This window comes from Lissotriton helveticus, chromosome 5_1 (assembly GCF_964261635.1).
Source record: "Lissotriton helveticus chromosome 5_1, aLisHel1.1, whole genome shotgun sequence".
In the NCBI taxonomy this organism is placed as follows: Eukaryota; Metazoa; Chordata; class Amphibia; order Caudata; family Salamandridae; genus Lissotriton; species Lissotriton helveticus.
In genome coordinates, this window is record NC_136065.1 from 2,117,520,832 (window position 1) to 2,117,546,496 (window position 25,665).

At 53.6% G+C, this 25,665-nt stretch overlaps 1 protein-coding gene across 1 annotated transcript in view; it reads left to right on the forward strand.

The window, feature by feature from the left end:
- MED27 (mediator complex subunit 27) overlaps nt 1-25,665 on the forward strand; it is a 1,027,121-nt gene that overhangs the window by 875,537 nt on the left and 125,919 nt on the right. The window contains exon 6 of the mRNA XM_078646177.1: nt 3,838-3,879. Coding sequence (XP_078502303.1) covers nt 3,838-3,879 — 42 coding nt within the window. The remainder of the gene's footprint in view (nt 1-3,837; nt 3,880-25,665) is intronic.

Consider the following 25,665-nt stretch of genomic DNA (forward strand, 5'->3'; position numbering starts at 1 on the left):
GAACTAAAACTGCTGGGAGTGGTGAGACCTGAGAGTGAAAAACATGGTGAACAAGAACTGCTGGGAGAGGTGAGGTCTGAGAGTAAAAAGGATGGTGAACAAGAACTGCTGGGAGTGGTGAGACCTGAGAGTGAAAAACACGGTGAACAAGAACTGCTGGGAGAGGTAAGGTCTGAGTGTGAAAAGAAAGGTGAACAAGAACTGCTGGGAGTGGTGAGACCTGAGAGTGAAAAACATGGTGAACAAGAACTGCTGGGAGAGGTGAGGCCTGAGAGTGAAAAGGATGGTGAGCAGGAACTGCTGGGAGAGGTGAGGTCTGAGTGAAAATATGGTGAACAAGAACTGCTGGGAGAGGTGAGGTCTGAGAGTGAAAAGAAAGGTGAACAAGAACTGCTGGGAGAGGTGAGGCCTGAGTGTGAAAAGAAAGGTGAACAAGAACTGCTGGGAGAGGTGAGGTCTGAGTGTGAAAAGAAAGGTGAACAAGAACTGCTGGAAGAGGTGAGGTCTGAGTGTGAAAAGAAAGGTGAACAAGAACTGCTGGGAGAGGTGGGGTCTGAGAGTGAAAAGGATGGTGAACAAGAACTGCTGGGAGAGGTGAGGTCTGAGTGTGAAAAGGATGGTGAGCAGGAACTGCTGGGAGAGGTGAGGTCTGAGTGTGAAAAGGATGGTGAACAAGAACTGCTGGGAGTGGTGAGACCTGAGAGTGAAAAACATGGTGAACAAGAACTGCTGGGAGAGGTGAAGTCTGAGTGTGAAAAGGATGGTGAACAAGAACTGCTGTGAGAGGTGAGGTCTGAGAGTGAAAAGGATGGTGAACAAGAACTGCTGGGAGATGTCAGGTCTGAGTGTGAAAAACATGGTGAACTAAAACTGCTGGGAGTGGTGAGACCTGAGAGTGAAAAACATGGTGAACAAGAACTGCTGGGAGTGGTGAGACCTGAGAGTGAAAAACATGGTGAACAAGAACTGCTGGGAGAGGTGAGGTCTGAGTGTGAAAAGGATGGTGAACAAGAACTGCTGGGAGAGGTGAGGTCTGAGAGTGAAAAGGATGGTGAACAAGAACTGCTGGGAGAGCTGACGCCTGAGAGTGAAAAGGATGGTGAGCAAGAACTGCTGGGAGTGTTGAGACCTGAGAGTGACAAACATGGTGAACAGGAACTGCTGGGAGAGGTGAGGCCTGAGAGTGAAAAGGATGGTGAGCAAGAACTGCTGGGAGTGGTGAGACCTGAGAGTGAAAAACATGGTGAACAAGAACTGCTGGGAGAGGTAAGGTCTGAGTGTGAAAAGAAAGGTGAACAAGAACTGCTGGGAGAGGTGAGACCTGAGAGTGAAAAACATGGTGAATAAGAACTGCTGGGAGAGGTGAGGTCTGAGAGTAAAAAGGATGGTGAACAAGAACTGCTGGGAGAGGTGAGGTCTGAGTGTGAAAAGGATGGTGAACAAGAACTGCTGGGAGAGGTGAGGTCTGAGTGTGAAAAGGATGGTGAGCAGGAACTGCTGGGAGAGGTGAGGTCTGAGTGAAAACATGGTGAACAAGAACTGCTGGGAGAGGTGAGGTCTGAGTGTGAAAAACATGGTGAACTAAAACTGCTGGGAGTGGTGAGACCTGAGTGTGAAAAACATGCTGAACAAGAACTGCTGGGAGAGGTGAGGCTTGAGAGTGAAAAGGATGGTGAACAAGAACTGCTGGGAGAGGTGAGGCCTGCGAGTGAAAAGGATGGTGAACAAGAACTGCTGGAAGTGGTGAGACCTGAGTGTGAAAAACATGCTGAACAAGAACTGCTGGGAGAGGTGAGGTCTGAGTGTGAAAAGAAAGGTGAACAAGAACTGCTGGGAGAGGTGAGGCCTGAGTGTGAAAAGAAAGGTGAACAAGAACTGCTGGGAGAGGTGAGGTCTGAGTGTGAAAAGAAAGGTGAACAAGAACTGCTGGGAGAGGTGAGGTCTGAGAGTGAAAAGAAAGGTGAACAAGAACTGCTGGCAGAGGTGAGGCCTGAGTGTGAAAAGAAAGGTGAACAAGAACTGCTGGGAGAGGTGAGGTCTGAGTGTGAAAAGAAAGGTGAACAAGAACTGCTGGGAGAGGTGAGGTCTGAGAGTGAAAAGAAAGGTGAACAAGAACTGCTGGGAGAGGTGAGGTCTGAGTGTGAAAAGAAAGGTGAACAAGAGCTGCTGGGATAGGTGAGGCCTGAGAGTGAAAAGAAAGGTGAACAAGAACTGCTGGGAGTGGTTAGACCTGAGAGTGAAAAGGATGGTGAACAGGAACTGCTGGGAGAGGTGAGGTCTGAGTGTGAAAAGAAAGGTGAACAAGAACTGCTGGGAGAGGTGAGGTCTGAGTGTGAAAAGAAAGGTGAACAAGAGCTGCTGGGAGAGGTGAGGTCTGAGTGTGAAAAGAAAGGTGAACAAGAACTGCTGGGAGAGGTGAGGCCTGAGAGTGAAAAGAAAGGTGAACAAGAACTGCTGGGAGTGGTGAGACCTGAGAGTGAAAAGGATGGTGAACAAGAACTGCTGGGAGAGGTGAGGTCTGAGTGTGAAAAGAAAGGTGAACAAGAACTGCTGGGAGAGGTGAGGTCTGAGTGTGAAAAGAAAGGTGAACAAGAACTGCTGGGAGAGGTGAGGTCTGAGTGTGAAAAGAAAGGTGAACAAGAGCTGCTGGGAGAGGTGAGGCCTGAGTGTGAAAAGAAAGGTGAACAAGAACTGCTGGGAGAGGTGAGGTCTGAGTGTGAAAAGAAAGGTGAACAAGAGCTGCTGGGAGAGGTGAGACCTGAGAGTGAAAAGGATGGTGAACAAGAACTGCTGGGAGAGGTGAGGTCTGAGTGTGAAAAGAAAGGTGAACAAGAACTGCTGGGAGAGGTGAGGTCTGAGTGTGAAAAGAAAGGTGAACAAGAGCTGCTGGGAGAGGTGAGGCCTGAGTGTGAAAAGAAAGGTGAACAAGAGCTGCTGGGAGAGGTGAGGTCTGAGTGTGAAAAGAAAGGTGAACAAGAACTGTAGGGGAAAGGTGGGAGCTAGAGTGTGAAAAGGATGGTGACGGGACCCGTGTGGGAGAGAGAGTGAATTCCTATCTCGAACTCCTGGCAGAGTGCCGGTGGGTTCCGCGCCTCCAGCCCGGAGCACCATCGCATCACCCATCACCCCACCCCTCGCCGCACATTTTCATTCTGGTGCCGGCTGGAGTCTGCTTCGATGGGGGCCGGGCCCGCCTCGGGCTCGGTGACATCTGCGCGGCCTTGAAGTTCCAGCAGACACGAGTGTAATGAGGCTTTTGACCCTGAAAGTTGTAAATGTCGGATTTAGAATAATGAATGGAGTATTTATGCAGCGTCCTAATCTCATCACAAAAAGTCTGTCTACATATAATTAATATTACCATCAATTTCCAGCTGTGCGAGACAGGGGGGCTGTGTCCACGATCACAGGGGGGCTGTGTCCACGATCACAGGGGGGCTGTGTCCACGATCACAGGGGGGCTGTGTCCACGATCACAGGGGGGCTGTGTCCACGATCACAGGGGAGCGGTGTCCAGGATCACAGGGGAGCGGTGTCCAGGATCACAGGGGGGCGGTGTCCACGATCACAGGGGAGCGGTGTCCAGGATCACAGGGGAGCGGTGTCCAGGATCACAGGGGGGCTGTGTCCACGATCACAGGGGAGCGGTGTCCAGGATCACAGGGGGGCTGTGTCCACGATCACAGGGCTGGTGTAGGCGCCGGGACATGTTTCATGATATGAGTGGGAGCGGGTTGGGGGTTCCAGGGGCGGGGTCCACCTGATGCTCTTTTACTGTTTCTATCACGTTTGCCATGTGTTGATTTATATATTTTTTTGTTTTTTTCTCCTTTGCAGCTCGACATCTGGTCCAAGTCGAACTATCAAGTCTTTCAAAAGGTGAGTCCAGCCCCACGCAAAGTGTTCAGGGGGGGGGGGGGGAGGGGGTCGCACCGCGGCTGGAGTTTGCCACGGGTGCCTCTTGCACCAATACATTCCTCCTACACGCTGTCTTTCATTTTGTCGTGTGTAAACCATATAGAATGACCTATAATGTGCCAGGGTCAGTGGCAGGCTCCCGCGTGGCTGATGCACAATCACACACTCACACTGTCTCTCGCACACTCACACATACACTGTCTCTCGCACACTCACACATACACTGTCTCTCGCACACTCACTTGCACATACACTGTCTCTCGCACACTCACACTGTCTCTCGCACACTCACACATACACTCACTCGCACATACACTGTCTCTCGCACACTCACACATACACTGTCTCTCGCACACTCACACATACACTGTCTCTCGCACACTCACTCGCACATACACTGTCTCTCGCACACTCACACTGTCTCTCGCACACTCACACATACACTGTCTCTCGCACACTCACTCGCGCATACACTGTCTCTCGCACACATACACTGTCTCTCGCACACTCACACTGTCTCTCGCACACTCACACATACACTGTCTCTCGCACACTCACTCGCACATACACTGTCTCTCGCACATACACTGTCTCTCGCACATACACTGTCTCTCACACTCACTCTCACACTGTCTCTCACACTCACTCTCACACTGTCTCTCGCACTCACTCTCACACTGTCTCTCGCATACTCACTCGCACACATACACTGTCTCTCGCACACTCACACTGTCTCTCGCACACTCACACATACACTGTCTCTCGCACACTCACTCGCACATACACTGGCTATCGCACACTCTCACACTGTCTCTCACACTCACTCTCGCACTGTCTCTCGCACTCACTCTCACACTGTCTCTCGCATACTCACTCGCACACATACACTGTCTCTCGCACACTCACACTGTCTCTCGCACACTCACACATACACTGTCTCTCGCACACTCACTCGCACATACACTATCTCTCGCACACTCTCACACTGTCTCTCACACTCTCTTGCACTCACTCACATACTCACTCGCACACATACACTGTCTCTCGCACACTCACACTGTCTCTCGCACACTCACACATACACTGTCTCTCGCACACTCACTCGCACATATACTGTCTCTCGCACACTCACACTGTCTCTCGCACACTCACACATACAATGTCTCTCACACACTCACTCGCACATACACTGTCTCTCGCACACTCTCACACTCTCACACTCACTCTCACACTGTCTCTCGCACTCACTCATACACTGTCTCTCGCACACTCTCACACTGTCTCTCACACTCACTCTCACACTGTCTCTCGCATACTCACTCGCACACATACACTGTCTCGCACTCTTACACTGTCTCTCGCACACTCACACATACACTGTCTCTCGCACACTCACTCGCACATACACTGTCTCTCGTACACTCACACTGTCTCTCTCACACTCACACATACACTGTCTCTCGCACACTCACTCGCACATACACTGTCTCTCGCACACTCACACTGTCTCTCGCACACTCACACATACACTGTCTCTCGCACACTCACTCGCACATACACTGTCTCTCGCACACTCTCACACTCACTCTCAAACTGTCTCTCGCACTCACTCATACACTGTCTCTCGCACACTCTCACACTGTCTCTCACACTCACTCTCACACTGTCTCTCGCACTCACTCTCACACTCTCTCGCACTCACTCTCACACTGTCTCTCGCATACTCACTCGCACAAATACACTGTCTCTCGCACACTTACACTGTCTCTCGCACACTCACACATACACTGTCTCTCGCACACTCACTCGCACATACACTGTCTCTCGTACACTCACACTGTCTCTCGCACACTCACACATACACTGTCTCTCGCACACTCACTCGCACATACACTGTCTCTCGCACACTCTCACACTGTCTCTCACACTCACTCTCACACTGTCTCTCGCACTCACTCTCACACTGTCTCTCGCATACTCACTCGCACACATACACTGTCTCTCGCACACTCACACTGTCTCTCGCACACTCACACATATACTGTCTCTCGCACACTCACTCGCACATACACTGTCTCTCGCACACTCACACTGTCTCTCGCACACTCACACATACACTGTCTCTCGCACACTCACTCGCACATACACTGTCTCTCGCACACTCTCACACTGTCTCTCACACTCAGTCTCTCACTGTCTCTCGCACTCACTCTCACACTGTCTCTCGCACACTCACACATACACTGTCTCTCGCACACTCACTCGCACATACACTGTCTCTCGCACACTCTCACACTGTCTCTCACACTCACTCTCACACTGTCTCTCGCGTACTCACTCGCACACATACACCTTCTCTCGCACACTCACACTGTCTCTCGCACACTCACACATACACTGTCTCTCACACACTCACTCGCACTCTCACACTGTCTCTCGCACTCACACTCACTCTCACACTGTCTCTCGCATACTCACTCGCACACATACACTGTCTCTTGCACACTCACACTGTCTCTCGCACACTCACACATACACTGTCTCTCGCACACTCACTCGCACATACACTGTCTCTCGCACTCACTCTCACACTGTCTCTCGCACACTCACTCACATTCACTAAGTTCAGTGTCTCGCCGCCACTGTTCTGCATGGTCCTGGAAGTGACGTCACCTGGCATCCAGATAAACAGGGTGGGTTCATGCGAGCTGCAGCAATGCACTCTGCTGGCACCCGGGCCAGGGGTTCTAGGATGCCCCTCACCCCCCGCGCCTACAGCCTGGTGGAAGGAACCCGCCCCAGCCCTCCTGGTTTTGGGGGCGGAGCTCCACCAATGACTGGCAGGCACCGCGGACGCTCATTCTTAAACCACTAACAGATGGTTTTTGTTGGGGGGGTGGGGGGGTGAAAGGCTGTATGAGAAGTTGCAAAACAAATCTGTGCCCCGCATTCTTCACACCTTTTCATCTTCAACCTTCGTGGGCGGCAGCACAAGAAATGCAGCACCGCGGAGAGTCATGCTGGGGGGGGCGGAGCACATCAAGATCCTGCCATCGCTGGGGAGGGGGTGCAAGAGCTGTACTGGAGCAGACAGACAGGCAGCCTGGGGCGAGGTAATGGGCAAAGGTGCAAGAGCTGTGCTGGAGCAGACAGACAGACAGCCTGGTGTGAGGTAATGGGCAAAGGTGCAAGAGCTGTCTGTACTGGAGCAGACAGACAGGCAGCCTAGGGTGAGGTCAGGGGGTTTGAAGGTCGCTGGCTGCAGGACAAGACGCCTTTTGGTGCATGATCTCCAGAAACTGTAGACAGGCTGGTAGGGCTGGGGCCAAGTCAGTGCATCTCCACGGTCTCCTCTGCTGTACAACTTCTTCCATCCTTCTTCTTCGCAGGTTGCAGGAATCTGCTGAGGCAAGGTTTGTGGTCGACCCTAAATACTAAATTTAGAGGCATTACAGGGATGTGCAGGTTGGGTCCAATAGTTCCCTTCCTTGAGGCGAGTACAGCACGTTTTATTCCACTCTTCAGTGGGAGGGGGTAGACGCCTCTCCCTGAGTGTCCATCCCCTCATCTTCAAGATGATGTGACTGAGATGTGTGCTTCACCCCGCCTCCCCCACCTGAGGAGAGGGGTTGGCAAAGGTGGGCACACCTCTCTTCCTAACTTGGTTTTCCAGACGATTCTCTGCCCAAAGTGGGGGTCAGAACTGGTCGGAACCAGTTGCTGGGGGCAAAAAAAGGCAGGGTCAGCTGACAAAGGCAACAGGCCTTTGAAGCTTCCTCTTCGTGGACCCAGCCCTTCCTGGGGGAGGAGACATGACACCTCTGCCCAGGAGGGGCTTTGTTTCTGGACCCAGAGAGCGAGACCCTCTACCCTGGGGGCCAGAAACCTGTCTGGTGGTGGCAAATGGCGGGCAGCCTTTCAGGAACCACACCAGGGCTGGTTGTTTTTCAGGGGGCATCTCTAAGATGCCATCTGAGTACATTTTACGTGAAATCCCACACTGGCATCAGTGTGGGTGTAATTCACTGAGAAGTTTGCTACCAACCTTCCCTTCAGTAGACCATTATTCTACATTTAGGGGTGTTAACAGGGGTGTGCAGGTTGTGGGAGGAGGCATGACACCTCTGCCCATGATGGATTTGTTTCTGGACCGATAGCGCAGGCCCTCTACACAAGCATCCAGAAACCTGTCTGGTGGTGGCCAATGGCGGGCAGCCATTCAGGAACCACACTAGGGCTGGTCATTTTTCAGGGGGCATCTCTAAGATGCCCTCAGTGTGCATTTTACATTAAGCCCCACCCTGGCATCAGTGTGAGTTTAATGTGCTGAGAAGTTTACTACCAAACTTCCTATTTTTCAGTAAAGCTGTTATGGAGCTGTAGTGTCGGAAACTCCCAGACCATATCCCCTTTATGGCTTTACAAAGCATTTGGCGCCCTCTTCTTCCTGGGTCAGCGCGGCTCTTCGGTCATTCAAAGGTGGGCACACCTCTCCTAACTTGGTTTTCCCGCCGATTCTCCTGCCCAAAGTGGGGGACAGAACTGGTAGGAGCCCGTTGCTGGGGGCATCAAAGGGCCGGGACAGCTTACAAAGGTGGCAGGCATTTCAAGCTTCCCCTTCGTAGACCCAGCCCATCCTGGGGAAGGGGGCATGACACCTCTGCCTTGGATGGGCTTTGTGTCTGGACCCAGAGAGCTGAGGCCCTCTACCTAGGGATCCAGAAACCTGTCTAATGGTGGCCAATGGCTGGCAGCCATTCAGGAACCACACCAGGGCCGGTCGTTTTTCAGGGGGCATCTCTAAGATACCCTCGGTGTGCATTTTATATTAAATCCAGCACTGACATCAGTGTGGGTTTAATGTGCTGAGAAGTTTGCTACCAAACTTCCCAGATTTCAGTAAGGCCATTATGGAGCTATGGAGTTTGGAATTACAAACTCTTAGACCATATACTCTTTATGGCTTTACTACACATCAATGTCTAAGAATGGACTTGGACACTGTAGGGGTAGAGGGTTTATGCCCCTCTACCCTCACCTGGGAGCTAGTGCACCCTGCTAGAGGGGTGACTTGGCTTACAGCTCTCGGGACAACGGGAAGAGCTTTCTATCGTGTTCATGCGAATTAAAGGCTTATTACGGCTACGCATAGGCCATGCCCTACGTTGTGGGTGGGTCGACCATCAAAAAACGTTCTCCTATTACGAACGCCTTTGCATATTGCCATGGATTCCGGTATTGGAAGGAAATCCAGGATCACGATCCTTACCCAGTGCACCCGTACATACGATTACTTTCAAGTATTAAGGAATGAGGTTCAGATCTTTTTGCAACTCATTTCTTCTGATTTTCCCAGCTCGTTTTTACTTCCCATTTGTTTGGCCTTGAAAAAGTCCATAAGACGAAACACGTGTTGGCTGCCAGTGTCTCTCCCCGTTTTGATATGAAAAGACCGGAAAATAAAAGAAAGAAAATGTAAATTGGACTACCTTGAATTACTTTTAGGGTTACTAACCTACATACTGTATGGACTACTTTTTGTGTGCCTCGGTATCTGTGTATGTTAATAGAGGGGTGACTTACCTAGGCCGCAAGCAGTGGGTTGAGGGCATGGCAGATGTGTGCCATGTCAACTCTTCTCTTTTCCATGCACCAAACCGCTCGGCCTGCATGACAGTGTGTGGGTGTTAAGGTGCAGGGCCCCTAAGGGTGGCACGATAGGTGCGGCAACCCTTAGAAGCCTGCCCTGGTCACAGTACTCTCGGTACCCATGGTACCTTTTACAAGGGGCTTACCTATGGCCAGAGAGGTACCAACTGAGGGTACAAAGATACAGCTTTAGAAAAGAACACAGGCCCTGGGAACCTGATTGGCAGGGACCCAGGCCACACCAAGTCAAAGTGCATCCCGTGTCAGGCAAAAAGTGGAGGGATAACCATGCAAAAATGGGCCCTTTCCTACACAAGAGACTTGGGCAGTACTGTGCACCGGGTTTGATGGTGGCCAGATGACTGCAAGGGTCCAGAGCAGTACTGTGCACCCAGCTCAATGGTGGCCAGATGACTGCAAGGGTCCAGAGCAGTACTGTGCACCCAGCTCAATGGTGGCCAGATGACTGCAAGGGTACAGTGCAGTTCTGTGCACCAAGCTCAATGGTGGCCAGATGACTGCAAGGGTCCAGAGCAGTTCTGTGCACCAAGCTCAATGGTGGCCAGATGCAAGGGTCCCATGCAGTACTGTGCACCGAGCTCAATGGTGGCCAGATGCCAGGGTCCAGAGCAGTACTGTGCACCGAGCTCGGCGGTGGCCAGATGCAAGGGTCCCGTGCAGCACTGTGCACCGCGCTGTGCCCATTCCTGGCATCATCGATGCTTCAAGCGCAATGAGCAGTTTCCCTCGACCTCAACGTGTTCAGCATGTCAGAGCTTTGAAGGATGAAGGCCTGCAGAGCCCCAAGGGCTGCGCGTCTCTGAGAGGAGTCCTGGAGCCAGGGGTCCTGGTGTGACACTGCAAGAGGAAAAGAGCAGCCGGCTACAATCGGTGGGGGAATTCAGCAGCCGCTAGGAGCTGTGAGGGAGCACAGCAGCCAGCTAGGAGTGGTGGGGGAACGCAACATCCAGCTAGGAGTAGTGGGGGGAACACAGCACCCAGCTAGGAGTGGTGGGGGAACACAGCACCTAGCTAGGAGTGGTAGGTGAACACAGCATCCAGCTAGGGTTGGTGGGGGAACACAGCATCCAGCTAGGAGTAGTGGGGGGAACACAGCATCCGGCTAGGAGTTGTGGGGGGAACACAGCATCCAGCTAGGAGTTGTGGGGGAACACAGCATCCAGTAGGAGTGGTGGGGGAACACAGCACCCAGCTAGGAGTGGTAGGGGAACACAGCATCCAGCTAGGAGTGGTGGGTGAACACAGCATCCAACTAGGGTTGGTGGGGGAAAAACACAGCATCCGGCTAGGAGTGGTGGGGGAACACAGCATCCAGCTAGGAGTGGTGGGGGAACACAACATCCAGCTAGGAGTGGTGGGGGAACATAGCAGCTGGCTAGGAGTGGTAGGGGAACACAGCAGCCGATTAGGGGTGGTGGGAGCACAGTAGCTAGCTAGGAGTGGTGGGAAGCACAGTAGTCGGCTAGGAGTGGTGGGAGGACACAATAGCCGGCTAGGAGCAGAGGGAGAACACAGCAGCTGGCTAGGAGTGGTGAGGGAGCACAGCAGCTGTCTTGGAGCGGTGAGGAGCACAGCAGCTGGCTAGGAGTGTCAGGGGAGCACAGCAGCCGGCTAGTAGAGGTGGAGGAACACAGCATCCAGCTAGGAGTGGCGAGGGAGCACAGACGCTGGCTAGGAGCGTTGAGGGAACACAGCAGGCAGCTAGGAGTGGTGAGGGAGCGCAACAGCTGGCTAGGAGCAGTGGGGGAGCACAGCAGCCAGCTAGGAGTGGTGGGGCAGCACAGCAGGCGGCTAGGAGTGGTGAGGGAGCACAGCAGCTGGCTAGGAGCAGTGGGAGAGCACAGCAGCCAGCTAGGAGTGGTGGGGCAGCACAGCAGCCGGCTAGGAGTGGCGCGGAAGCACAGCAGCTGGCTAGGAGTGGTGAGGGAGCACAGCAGCTGGCTAGGAGCAGTGGGAGAGCACAGCAGCTGGCTAGGAGTGGCGAGGAAGCACAGCAGCTGGCTAGGAGCGGTGAGGAGCACAGCAGCTGGCTTTGAGCGGTGGGGGAGCAGAGCAGCTGGCTCAGAGTGGTGTGGGAGGATAGCAGCTTGCTAGGAGCAGTGGGGGAGCACAGCAGCCAGCTAGGAGTGGCGAGGGAGCACATTTATTTATTTATTTATATCATTTCTTAAGCACACTGTTACCAACCGGTGTCCTGGCGCTGAACTGATAACTCCCTAAACTTCAAGCCTCGCAACTAGAGAGTGAAAAGCCATGTTTTCAGATTTTTTCTGAACGTCAACAGGTTCATATTTTGTTTAAGGGTCAGGGGAAGGGCATTCCAGGCCTTCGTCGCTCCCTTCACAAAGCTTCTGCCCCCCCAACGCAACTTCCTGAATCGGGCTGTTTTAACCAGCCCCAAACTGTCCGACCTCAGTTGTCTGCCGGGTCTATACCATTGGAAGAGCTCCTGAAGAAACACCGGGCCCTGACTGTGCAGAGCCTTAAAGACAATACACAGGGATTTAAACAGAATCTGCTTTCGCACCGGGAGCCAGTGCAGCTTCTCCAGTTCCCGGGTGACCGATGAAAACGTAGGCAGATCCCCTATAAGGCAGGCAGCCGCATTTTGTAGGACCTGACGTTTGTTCAGCAGTCCCTGTTGAGCCTCAAGGAGAAGGCTGTTACAATAATCGAGGCGTGACGGCACAAGTGCAGTCACCACCGTCTTTCTGCTCCCAACTGGTAAGAAGGGGAGGACCTTCCTGATGATCTTCAACGTCCAATGTATGGAAGAAGTGATAGCCTTAACTTGAGGTTTGAAGGAGAGTTGATTGTCTATGATCACTCCTAGATTCTTCACCTTCCAGGTAGGAGATGGAGGAGATCCCATATCTTCCGGCCACCACTTCGGGCTCCAGAGATTTGTGTTGGACCCGAAGATAAGTACCTCGTTCTTGAAAGAGTTCAGTTTTAAGCAACTCTTTGCCATCCAAGAACTGACTGCTAACATGCAGTCCTGGAATCTAGCAGCCACCCCTAACTCTTTCCCCGGGAGCACTGAGACAACAATCGGAGTGTCATCAGCATACGATGTTAACTCGAACCCAAAGGATCGGATCACCGGGGCAAGAGAGGAGACCTAGATGTTGAATAAAGTGGGGCTTAGGGAGGATCCCCGAGGGACCCCCCTGGGAGTTTGAAAGTTCTTGACTCGAAATCTCCCATCGCAACCACTTGCACCCGATCTTTCAGGAAGGCTTTAAGGATACTCAGTGCTCGTCCCTTGACCCCGCAGTCCTCTAACCGGTCCATCAAAACAGTGTGGTGGACCGTATCGAAGGCCGCAGACAGATCCAGAAGGACCAGCACCGCCTGACCCCCTTCGTCCAGTGCCTTCCTAACCTCCTCTGTGGACTTGATCAGGGCGGTCTCGGTGCTGTGTCCTTCCCTAAACCCATGCTGAGCTAGGTCTAGCCCCTGCGAGTTGCGCAGAAATGCACACAACTGGAAGTTCATGGCCTTCTCAATAAGTTTGGCCGGAAGCGGCAGTCTGGCAATGGGTCTATAGCTGTTGGGATTAGTAATATCCAATGAGGGCTTTTTAAGCAATGGGGAGATTGATGCCCGCTTCCACTCTGTAGGAAAGTCAGCCATCTCAAACATCAAATTGAAAAGGTTGGCCAGAGTGTTAGCAATTGGAGCTGGTTGAAGTAGTGGGGGAACATAGCAGCTGGCTAGGAGTGCTGGAGAAACACAACATCCAGCTAGGAGTGGTGGGGGAACATAGCAGCTGATTAGGAGTGGGGGGGAGCACAGTAGCCGGCTAGGAGCGGTGGAGGAACACAGCAGCTGGCTAGGAGCGGTGGGGGAACACAGCAGCTGGCTAGGAGTAGTGAGGGAGCACAGCAGCCGGCTAGGAGTGGCAGGGGAGAACAGCAGTCGGCTAGGAGCAGTGAGGGAACACAGCAGCTGGCTGAGAGTCGTGAGGGAGCACAGCAGCTGGCTATGAGCGGTGGGGGAACACAGCAGCTGGCTGAGAGTCGTGAGGGAGCACAGCAGCTGGCTATGAGCGGTGGGGGAACACAGCAGCTGGCTGAGAGTCGTGAGGGAGCACAGCAGCTGGTTATGAGCGGTGGGGGAACACAGCAGCTGGCTGAGAGTCGTGGGGGAACACAGCAGCTGGCTGAGAGTCGTGGGGGAACACAGCAGCTGGCTGAGAGTCGTGGGGGAACACAGCAGCTGGTTGAGAGTCGTGGGGGAACACAGCAGCTGGCTGAGAGTCGTGGGGGAGCACAGCAGCTGGCTAGGAGTGGTGGGGGAACATAGCAGCTGGCTAGGAGTGGGGGGGGAACATAGCAGCTGGCTAGGAGTGGTGGGGGAACACAGCAGCTGGCTGAGAGTCGTGGGGGAGCACAGCAGCTGGCTAGGAGTGGTGGGGGAACATAGCAGCTGGCTAGGAGTGGGGGGGGAACATAGCAGCTGGCTAGGAGTGGTGGGGGAACATAGCAGCTGGCTAGGAGTGGTGGGGGAGCACAGTAGCTAGCTAGGAGTGGTGAGGGAGCACAGTAGCTAGCTAGGAGTGGTGGGAAGGACAGCAGCCGGCTAGGAGCGGTGGGGGAGCACAGCAGCCGGCTAGGAGTGGTGAGGGAGCACAGCAGCTGGCTATGAGCGGTGGGGGAACACAGCAGCTGCCTGAGAGTCGTGGGGGAGCACAGCAGCTGGCTGGGAGCTGTGGGGGAGCACAGCAGCTGGCTGAGAGTCGTGGGGGAGCACAGCAGCTGGCTATGAGCCGTGGGGGAACACAGCAGCTGGCTGAGAGTCGTGGGGGAGCACAGCAGCTGGCTAGGAGCGGTGGGGTAACACAGCAGCCAGCTAGGAGTGGTTAGGAGGTACAGCAGCCAGCTGGGAGCAGTTGGGGAGCATAGCAGCCGGCTAGGAGCGGTGGGGAGCACAGCAAATGGCTGGGACCGGTGGGGAGCACAGCAGCTGGCTAGTAGCGGTGGGGGAGCACAGCAACCGGGTAGGAGTGGCGAGGGAGCCTTAATTTAAGATGCCTGTCGCCTCTGCGCAGGGCAGCGATGGTGTGAGATTGGAGGGTAGAGCTGGAGACGTGCAGGGAGTGGCTGGCCCAGGCACCAGTTGCCCTGAACCCAGCGCCCTCGCCCCCCCCCCCACTCCCCTCCACCCATCCACCACTCCCCCCTCCACCCATCCACCCCTCCCCCCTCCACAGCCGCCCCCGGGGTCAGTCTCTCTTCCACTCCACCCCGCACTCAGCAGAAACATCTCAACACCTCGAGCTAAAGAGCTCTGGCCCCAGCAGCTGCAAAGTTGTCAAAACAAATCGGTCTCTGGGGGCGGCCGCGGCCCGAGACCTCAGACGACCCCACACGACCCGGCAGGTTTCTGGGACTCAGAATGGCGACAGGTCTCCTCGGGCCCCTCACCCTGCAGCCCTCGCCCTGTCCCAGATGTAGAGAGCCACCCGGGCTCTCCCACACATTGTATCTTTTCCCCCACGCACGCACACGCAACCCCGGGGCGGGCTCGCCCCGTGGTATAAATAAACATGCGGAAGACCGCTCGAGGTCTTTCCGGCTGACTGGCTACCTGTGTCCACGTCTCTTATTAGTGTACATATGCCCACGTGGTAGGCCCTACCTTTAAACTCTACACTGGCGACGAGGCCGGTTTCTTTGTGCCCCACGTGTGCCAGACACCCCGGCGTGCTCCGCCGCCTGCCTCCTGCTGTGGTGACTTCCGCCGCAGTGTGCTGCGTCCCCCTCCGCCCGAGACCTGCCCACGCGTCTCCCGTGAGGGAGCGCCTTCAGCTGGCGGGACTCGGGGCCTGTGGGGTCGACGTGCGGCTTTGAGGATCCAGCGGGTGAGTGACCGTCTGCCCCGCCTGCGCGGCCCCTGCCCGGCCCTCTCCAGCCTGCCTGCGCGGAGGAGGTGCGCCGGCCGGCCGCAGGCTCTCAGAAAAAAAAAAAAACAACCGACGGGGCACCACGTGACCGCGGCCTGCGAGCAGGCCCGCCCCCATCCCGGCGAAGGCGCACAAGCATCACCCGCTCTGGGGCTCACGCTCATCTCCGCCCCAGGCCCCTCCCGCTCAGCGCCTGCTCTCGCTGCACACCGGGCCCTCCGCGGAGAGTCAGGGTCTGCTGCAGCCCAATAAGCATTGGCAAGTGCAAGAACTCTAACCTGGGGGGAGGATATCCGGCATTGGCGAGTGCATTGGACTTTTGACATGACGCCTGCTGCCACCTGGACGTTCCAAGTGCCCTGTGCCCCGCTGCCGCCTCCTTCTGTGTCAGGCCTCACGGCGCCCTGCCACGTGGTGCGGCCTGCGCCTCAGCCCCGCGCCACGCGCCGCCACATTCCCGGAAAGCACCAGAACAGCCCGAGTAACGCCTCGCGATGAGCCTAAACGCGTCAGGAGCGGCCCAAGACGGGGCTGGCCAGCCCCCCCAGCAAGCGACCCAGCCGCCACCGCCCCCCCAGCAGGCGATCCAGCCGCCACCAGTCATGCCCGCGGCTCAACCTCCAGTTCAAGCTCAAGCAGGAGCACTGGCCCCGATGGGACCCGCCACACCTGCGCCTCACGCGCATCAGCACGCCGGCGCAGCGCCCATACCGCCGTTCAGCGAATCTGCAGACCCAGCGACGGCAGCCATCCGCTGGAAAGCGTGGGTCGGGCGCCTCAATCTGTATTTTAAGGGGACCAGAGAAACGGATGGGACAGTGAAGAGGTCGCTCCTCATTCTATATGGAGGTCAAGAGATTTATGATCTGTTCGAATAGCGCCCCAACACAGGGCCCGAGGATAACTATGAAGCGGCTGTCGCGGCCCTCAACGCACATTTTGATCCCCAGTTGAACAATGATTTTGAAAAATTCAAGTTCAAGCGCGCCTGGCAAATGGACTCCGAGACGGTCGACATGTATTACACCCGACTCCGACGGCTAGCAAGCACGTGCCCGTTCACCAATCCCCGTGACGAAATCAGGGATCAGATCATAGTTGGCTGTAAGTCGAAGTTACTGAGAAAGCTGATCCTCAGGCAACCAGGTATCACTCTAGACGAGATCCTCATCCTGGCAAGGTCACATGAACTGTCCGATGCCCGTGCAGAGGAGATGGAAGCAGCGCTGCGCACCCCGGTGATCGCCCCGTCGGCGGCGAGAGCCCCGACCATCAAAGAAGAACGAGTGGATGCGGTGCACAGACGGTTCCCGCCCGCGAGGCCGCGAGGTGGCCCGCCGAGAGGTAGTCAGTGCGGGTACTGCGGTGAAGACCACCCTGCCACAGCCACGTGTGGCGCCAAAGGCAAGACGTGCCTCAAGTGCGGACGTTTGAATCATTTCGCCGCCGTCTGCCGGGGAGGGAAATTCCGATCAGCAGGCCCGCGCGCCAGGACGGTAACACAGCGCGTCCGACAGCTGTCTCTCGACCAGGAGAGGCCCCCTCCTGACACAGAGGCACAAGACCGCCGGCCCAGATACGAAGACGATGAAGACGACGAAGTGTATGTCATCTCCTATGTGAGCCGTGCATCCACAAAAAGAAGACCGCCTCCCATGTGTTCCGTCGCGATTGATGGGACGAACGTCAACGCGCTGATCGATACAGGGGCGTCTGTGAATGTCATGGACTCGGACCAGTACGAACGAATGTCCCCGAAGCCGACGTTGGCACCGTCCGCGGCACAGATCTACACCTATGGAGGGACGGAACCTATGCCTCTTCGTGGAGTGATCCAAACCACTGTTGTCAACGGGGAGTACTCCACGGTGACCAAGTTTCATATCACCGAAGGCAAGAAGGGCACCCTCCTGAGCTGCCACACAGCAGAGGACCTCGGACTGGTGTTCTTCGCCAACCAAGTACACCAGGCTCACGCAGACTTCATGCTGAAAGACTTCCCTGAACTATTCAAGGGACTTGGCAAGCTCAAAGGAAAGAAGTTTAAGCTGCACATCGATACAACTGTAAAACCTATTGCTCTCAGGCACCGGCGTGTGCCTTTCAACCTTAGGCCTCAAGTGGAGGAGGAGCTTCGCAAACTTGAAGAATTGGGGGTAATCGAGAAAGTGTCGGGCCCGACGCCCTGGGTCTCACCGCTGGTGGTCGCCCCTAAGCCGAAGCAGCCGGGAGCCATTCGTCTGTGCGTGGACATGAGACTCCCCAATACCGCCGTCAAGCGCGAACGGCACATCACCCCTACGATGGATGACATCATAGCCGACCTCAACGGGGCGAAGTGGTTCTCCAAGCTGGACCTCAACTCAGGTTACCACCAGCTTGAGTTGGAGCCAGCTAGCAGATACATCACCACCTTTTCGACGCATGTGGGGCTGCGTCGCTACACCCGGCTCAGCTTTGGTGTCTCATCGGCTGCTGAAGTCTTCCAAAACGCCATTCGCGAGGTGCTATCCGGCCTACGGGGGGTGATCAACCTGAGTGATGACATCCTGGTGTACTCCACGACCCTCGAAGAACATCATGCAAACTTGAGGGCGACCCTGCAAAGACTCGCCGATAGCGGCCTGACCTTACACCGAGCCAAATGCGCATTCTATCAAGAGTCCGTGGATTTCTTTGGATACACATTTACGAGGGAAGGCCTGAAAGTTGATCCCAAGAAGGCGGAGGCCATCAAAGCAGCCAGCACCCCACGGAATCAAACTGAAGTCCGCAGCTTCCTGGGCATGGCCACGTACTGCGGCCGGTTCATCCCGAACCTAGCTGCCATCGCGGAACCCCTCCGAGCCCTCACTCGTGCTGATCAGAAATGGGACTGGACTGCAGCCGCCAACAAGGCGTTCCACACCGTCAAGGCCAGTCTGTTGGACAGCACCACCATGGCCTACTTCCAGCCCCGCAGGCGGACCGAATTGATCGTCGACGCCAGTCCAGTAGGGCTAGGAGCCGTTCTGCTGCAAGAGTACGGGCCTGAAGAGTGGAAACCGGTTGCATATGCCAGCAAGGCCCTGTCAGACACTGAGACCAGGTATGCCCAAATTGAAAGAGAAGCCCTGGCCATCAAATGGGCGTGCCAGCATTTTCATCTCTACCTCTGCGGTCAGGAATTCACAGTGGTCACAGACCACAAGCCCCTCCTGCCCCTCTTCGCGGGGACGTCACGACTAGCTCCCCCGCGCATCGAACGATGGGCTGTCCAGCTGCAGGGCTACAGATTCAAAGTGGTGTTCAGGCCCGGAGCGCACAATCCCACCGACTACTTGTCGCGACATCCTGATGTCATCCCGCCACAGTCCCTCGCCGAAGACGGGGAAGAAGTGGAAGAGATCGTCCACATGGTCACGCAGGCAGCGTGCCCGGAGAACATGTCGCTCAATAAGATTGGCGACGCCACGGCGGCGGATGAGACACTGGTGAGGGTCCGACAGGCCCTTGAGGGGAATCGCTGGGCCCATTTTCTCGACGGCGCCTCCTGCCTCCGACCGGAAGTGAGTCACGCCAGGCAACAGCTGTGGCAAATACGCAGTGAACTGAGCGTCGGAGACGAGGGAGTGGTGCTGCGCGGACATCTCATCGTCATGCCCGAAGGTCTCCAGCAACGGGCTCTGAGCCTAGCCCACATAGGACACCAAGGTATGGCTAAGACAAAGGCCCGTTTGAGGAGTAAGGTGTGGTTTCCTGCGATGGACAACCAGGTGGAAGCAATGATACGGTCCTGCCATGCATGCACGATCACAGGTGGTGAGCCTGCCCCAGCACCCGTGCTCACGGAAGAGGCACCCCAAGCACCGTGGGCTCAACTCAGCATTGACTTTGGCAGTTTCCCGGACGGACGGCACATGCTGGTGCTGGTCGATTCCTTCTCGAAATTCCCAATCGTGGAGGTCATAGCGTCCACTGCATTCCCGCAGGTTAAGAAAGTCTTGAACCGTGTGTTTGCCACGATGGGACTCCCCGAAGAAATCAAGTCCGATAACGGACCCCCTTTTCAAGGAAGGGAGTTCCAAGCATACCTAGAGGCCCTCCGGATCAGGCACAGGAAGATCACCCCGCTGTGGCCCCAAGCCAATGGGGAAGTGGAAAGGTTGATGCGAACATTAAATAGAGCCCTCAGGATAGCTGTAGACAATGGCGAAGACCCAGAAGCTGCCCTGGACCAATTTCTCGGAGCCTACCGTCAGACGCCCCACTCAACAACGAAATGTGCCCCGTCACATGTACTGTTCAAGCGAGCTCCCAGGGATGGCATCCCCACTGCGAGCACGTGGGTGCCGGAAGAGAGAGACGCCGAGGCCACACAGGCCCGGAGACAAGCTACGAACATCAAGGCAAGTGTGCACCGTCACGCCAAAGATCCTGCCATCCGAGAAGGGGACGCGGTTGTTGTCAAAGATCGCCATCCCGGATGGAAGTTTCGGACTCCCTTTGAACCCGAAGTATGGATAGTGGAACGAATACAAGGAACCATGGTTACTGCAAAGAGAGACGGCCAATCGGTAACGAGAAATGTATCGCATTTCAAGAAGGTGACCGACACAGCCGCTGGACAATCGAGAGCCAGGAGAGAAGAACCCGGAGACTTGGAGGATATGGACTTTGACAGTCTTCCTAGTCCGGCACCTACTCCACCACGAGAGGACACTCCGCCACGGCCGATGCCACCAGGCCCCGACACTGGGCGGAGTCAGCCAAGGGCTGAAGGGGCGATTGAAGGTCTCGGGATGACCCCGGCCGGGGTTGTCGACCAGCCGTGGACCCGGAGTCGCCGCTACAGTCTAAGGCCCAATCCGAAGCCGAGCCAGCGGCTGATGGACTTTGCTTGCGCATCCCCCTGAACATGAGTCCGAGAACCTGCCGGCTGGCAAGGACTAAAATAAAGGAGGGATGTAGAGAGCCACCCGGGCTCTCCCACACATTGTATCTTTTCCCCCACGCACGCACACGCAACCCCGGGGCGGGCTCGCCCCGTGGTATAAATAAACATGCGGAAGACCGCTCGAGGTCTTTCCGGCTGACTGGCTACCTGTGTCCACGTCTCTTATTAGTGTACATATGAGAGCCCTCTGGCGCCCGGCCACGGCGTCGACTCTGGCACCAGGAGGCCCGAGCGCTGGTCCTGGTCACTCCCACTCGTCACATTGTGTGATCCCCGGCACATCCCGTTAGATCCCAGGGCGCCCCTTGGGCTTACTCCAGAGGGTCGGTGCGTGTAGAAGCCGGCTGGGCCCCAGGCTATGCAGTGAAGTGATGACCCCCCCGTCCTCTGGGACGGGGATGTTACGGACAAAACCTGAGTTCAGAACTTATTTGGGCATTATCCTGCTGGCTAAGCGAAATAAACTACCCTGGTCCAACCATGTGGCAAGTACCTTGTTAGCCATTGGCTGAGCCGAGGGCTGGTTTGAACCAGGAAGTGTGACGTGGGAAGGGCGGAAAGGAAATGCTCGGGCACTCTCTATGCAGCAATCATTCCTGGGAAAAGATAAAGCAGCTTCGGATTTTGAATCCTTTCCTCACTTTTGAACTTTTTCTGGACATGCATTATCCAGCTCTTAAGAGATCCTTATATGTCAGTATTAGTCTAGGCGCTTCACCGGTGGAGCACTACCCTAGCAGGGGGAAAGGGTGGCAGTAATTCATCTATCTGCGGGTGCGAGTATGGGAGCGGGAGAGCCTGTGGTCCTCTCTGCTGAAGGCTAGAAGAGATTATCTCTGCTTCTTATCGCTCACGCGGTCATTTTCATGAAGCAGACCAGAGTCTGCTCCCACCAAGCCACAGCAAACTGCAGTGTCCCGGGAGGGGGGCACCCAGGGACATTGCTGGAGCCAGCCCTGGGGGGGCTCCAGAAGGAGGCCAGCGCGGCCCCCTGCCATCTTATATATAGTAAGTAAGTAAAATGTTTATTGTTTCTGATTAATTAAAACCATTACAAAGGTACATTTGGATACACATTTCATCAATAAAAGTATTTAAAAGAAAAAGGAAATAGCTAAGGGCTAGATGTAGGTAAATAGGTTTTACCGATTCTAAAATACCAAATTTTACCGATTCGGTATTTTAGAATCGGTATATCCTATGTAGGTAATTAATCGATAAAAAATACGGAATCGTTAAGATTCGGTATTTACCGAATCGGTATTTCATTCCTATGGGCCTGGAGGCCCATAGGAATGAATGTCAATTACCGAATCAGTAATTACCGATTTGGTAAAATTGGGAAAAATGTAAGGGTGGCAGGGTGTCACTTTGACACCCTGTTGCACCCCTGATTAGTGCAGGTGTGCACATGTGGCATACATACATGCCCTAAGGGCATGTATGTCTGTCACATGGCACAGGTGTAAATGCACGTTATGCATTTACATAGGAATTCCTTATTTACCACCAACTAATAGTTGGTGGTAAATAACGAATTCTTAAAGCCCAGTGCTTCCTACATCTCATTTACCGATTTGGTAAATACCGAATCGGTAAATACCTAATCGGTAAATGATGATTCGGAAATACCGAATCGGTAAATACCGATTCGTTATCTACCGAATCAGTAAAATAGCCTCCTACATAGGAAAAGGCTTTTACAGGTCGGTAACGGCTAATTTCGGCCGTTACCGACCGGTAAAAGCCTACCTACATCTGGACCTTAATTTGTTAAGAAAGTGCAAAGGTTATAAAATCAGAGTTTACAAATGTCCATAATTCCTTATTTTTCAAAACCGCCAGTGTCTATGTTGGATCGTTTGAGCACAACTAATTTCAAAAATTTTACAAACACCCCATTTAGTAGCGGGAGTCTTGGGTCGAAGCATGCAAGTACTACTTGTCTCCGTGTGCGTATACTGTTTTAGTTAAAGGTGGTTTTCAAGAGAGCTACTCCTTCCTCTTTTAACTTCGTGCAGGAGCATAGCAAATGTTCAATATCTTCTTTCCCTGCACCACATAGCCTGCATGTTGTCCCGCAGTTCCTTCTCAGCCGTGGTTGTAGATGGGGTATGGCTGCTAGGATACCTAGCCTGTGTTTTAGGAAGGCTTCTTTTGATTTCCTGGAATACCCCAGTCCGAAGTAAGCCTGTAACCCGGGTGATTTATAGGTGCTCAGAATCATCCAGGCGTGGTGCCTATGGGCAAAAGTGGCTTTGTCTTCTATAAAAGAAAGTCTCTTTATGCCCTTGTTTACTGCACGCTTAAATTGTGCGTGCGGTAGGGAGATTACCCCTAGTTCTTTTAGTCCTGTGGTGGCCAGTGACTCCTCTAAGTATTTTTTTGCCGGTGCGGGGAACTGCTACGCAAATCTTGCCAAAGCAGGTGGTTCAGTGTGTTCTCAGGTGAATTCTTTATTTTGTACCAACACTTAAAAACGTTCCTCTTCAATAAAACCGAATGAATCCTTAAAGGTCTCTCACTGTCAAGTGTCGTCTGCAGCGCTGGGACGCCTGAGGGCAGCTATTGCGCTTTATAAATGAGCTTTTCATTTCATTTAATTTCACTTAATACACGAACCTCGCCTTGCAAGCAGTTGTTTAGTTAGTCCTAGTTCTAACCGGATCTGGGCTTGTGAAGTATAGGATAGTAAGTTTAAGCCGCTTTTGAAATATTGGTGTCCAGCAATTTCACTTTCAGTGCCTCTTAGTGCTTCGCTGCCATAGGTAATTGATGACTGAATTTTAACTTGGGTAACACAAAGCAATGGCAAAAGGGTGGCCCGGTCAGTTTGGTTTTTAGTTGTCTATGTGTTGTCGCAATCAGCATGCCTATCCTCTTGGTGGCCTCGAGATGGTTTGAAAAACAGCCTCCCCTGTCAACTAAGACGCCAAGATATTTATATTCGGAGCAATTCGCGATTAGCCTTTTTCCAAGGAACCAAGAGTGGGACTTTTTATTCCCGGTTAATGACAGTATTTTGGTTTTATCAATGTTGACTTCGAGAAGGTTCTCCTCAGCATATCCGTGCAGTGTATTGATAAGATGTTGTAGACCTACTTTGGTGTGACTGACCAGGACCACATCATCTGCATAGGATATGCTAGACAGGGTTCGACCCCCTAATCTAGGGGCGTGCGCATTACAGGCTTCTAGAGCGGGTGGCAGGTCGGCTGTATATAGGTTGAAAAGGGTTGGTGCCTGTACGCACCCCTGCTTGAGGCCTTTTGTTGTTGATATACGCCTCAAGAGGTGAGTGCCATTTCCAAGCTTCACCTGAACCCACTTGTTGAAATGCAGTTCGATCAGGAGATTCAAAAGAGGTGCAGGGATCCCCCAAAGAGCTAATTTCCTCCAAAGATTTGCTCGATTGACGTTGTCCAAAGCCGCTTTGAAGTCCATAAAGCAAAAGTGAAGGGTGAAAAACTAAAGCCTGACACCGAAGAAAGTGTTATCATGCACTGCATTTATTATGATGCATCGGGGCAAACTGAGTGCTGGAGTGTGAGGCAGTGTGCGCCCACCCCCCTTCTATTTGAATAGGCTCCCTTGAGCTAACGATCTGACGAGTTCTGGTTGATGCACCTGTGCCCAGCGAGTGGTACTGAGACCTGAGAAGACATTGGGCAGCATCTCCAGCACCCCCAAAAAAGTGTTGCTATCTACTGAAGAAGGACAATTATCCTGAAACACGTGTCTAGAGATACACAGCACTGGATGCACCAACAAGGGTGAAAAACTAAAGCCTGACACCCAAGAAAGTGTTATCATGCACTGCATTTATTATGATGCATCGGGGCAAACTGAGTGCTGGAGTGTGAGGCAGTGTGCGCCCACCCGCCTTCTATTTCAAAAGTGAAGGGTTAGTTTGGTCAGTTTTGCGTTGTCAATAAGTAATGATATTGCTAGGAGGTTTGTTGTGGTTCCCGCGTCTCTGCAAAATCCTGTTTGGCTGGGCGGAATTATGTTGTGCTTAGCCCATTCGTGTAGCTCTAGCTGTATCAGTAGAATCCCCGCAAAGTATTTCGCCTCAATGTCCAGTAAGGCAAACAGGCGGTAATTTTTGGGTAGGGTTCTATCCCCTGCTTTATATATTGGTGAAATGATAGACCCCTGCCATCTTATATATAGCCCAGGAAGGTGGTGTCCCCTGGGGCCGGGAGTCCTCAACAGACCCCTTCATTAGTGTATGTGTGCCCTGGGGAGGTGGCTGTCCCTGGTGCAGGGGGGTTCCACACAAGCCCCCCACCCCAATAATAGAAAATTCCCCCAGGGAGTTGGCGGTCCCCGAGACAAGGGGGGCCCACAAAGCCACCCCATATTGTTTCAATAGCCCACTCGCTGTAATCTTCTGTCCGTCCTCAGGGTTGGTTTGATGCTCTAAGGGGGCCCACCTCTCAATCGCCTCAAGTCCAACAGATATAATATTGTGGACTGTTGATGTGATTAAGCGGGGGAAGGAAAGGATGGGAACAGCAGGGTGGGAGACCTGTAGCGAGAACACACCATTAGTACCTTGTACTCTTCCGTGAATCATATAAGTACCACTAACTGATTCTGATCTATTGGGTTTCTGTCCTACCTGTAAAGAAAAATAACTGCAAGGAAATGTAGATGGTTTCGTCACCAGATTCTACTGAGCAGTGCTAAAGATGTATACAGCAGAGAAAGAAAGAACATAAATACCCTTTCGTTCACTGAGAAAATTTGAGAATGATTTATAACAGTTGTACACATACCCCATAACTTGCTACACCCAGCATCGCAGGGGTGGTGTTCTTGAATTCAATCGCAAACCACAGCAGAACCCCTGTTAACCTATAGCTGAGCACAACCAGAAAATAAGATGGTATAAAGGTCGAGCAGAAGTACGTGAGATCTTTCGAACATACTTCAGTACAGTACTCCACAAAGGTAAAAAGTATGGCAGGGTCTTAGTAGTGTTAGCAAAGCAATCCAAAAGTTAGTATTAGGGTCACTCTCCGGAATCTCCTAACACATCAATATAACGAGGTTATAATCACTCCGTTATCCACAGTAACTGTACTCCAATTATGCACTTGAACGTTCACCAGAACATATGGAGTTCCAATACTCATGAGTCTCTTGTAAAACAAACAGATCTCTCCTCTGCAAGATCTCAACCGAGATCACCCAACAGAGGAAACAAGGAACACAAGGCTGCTCCCGA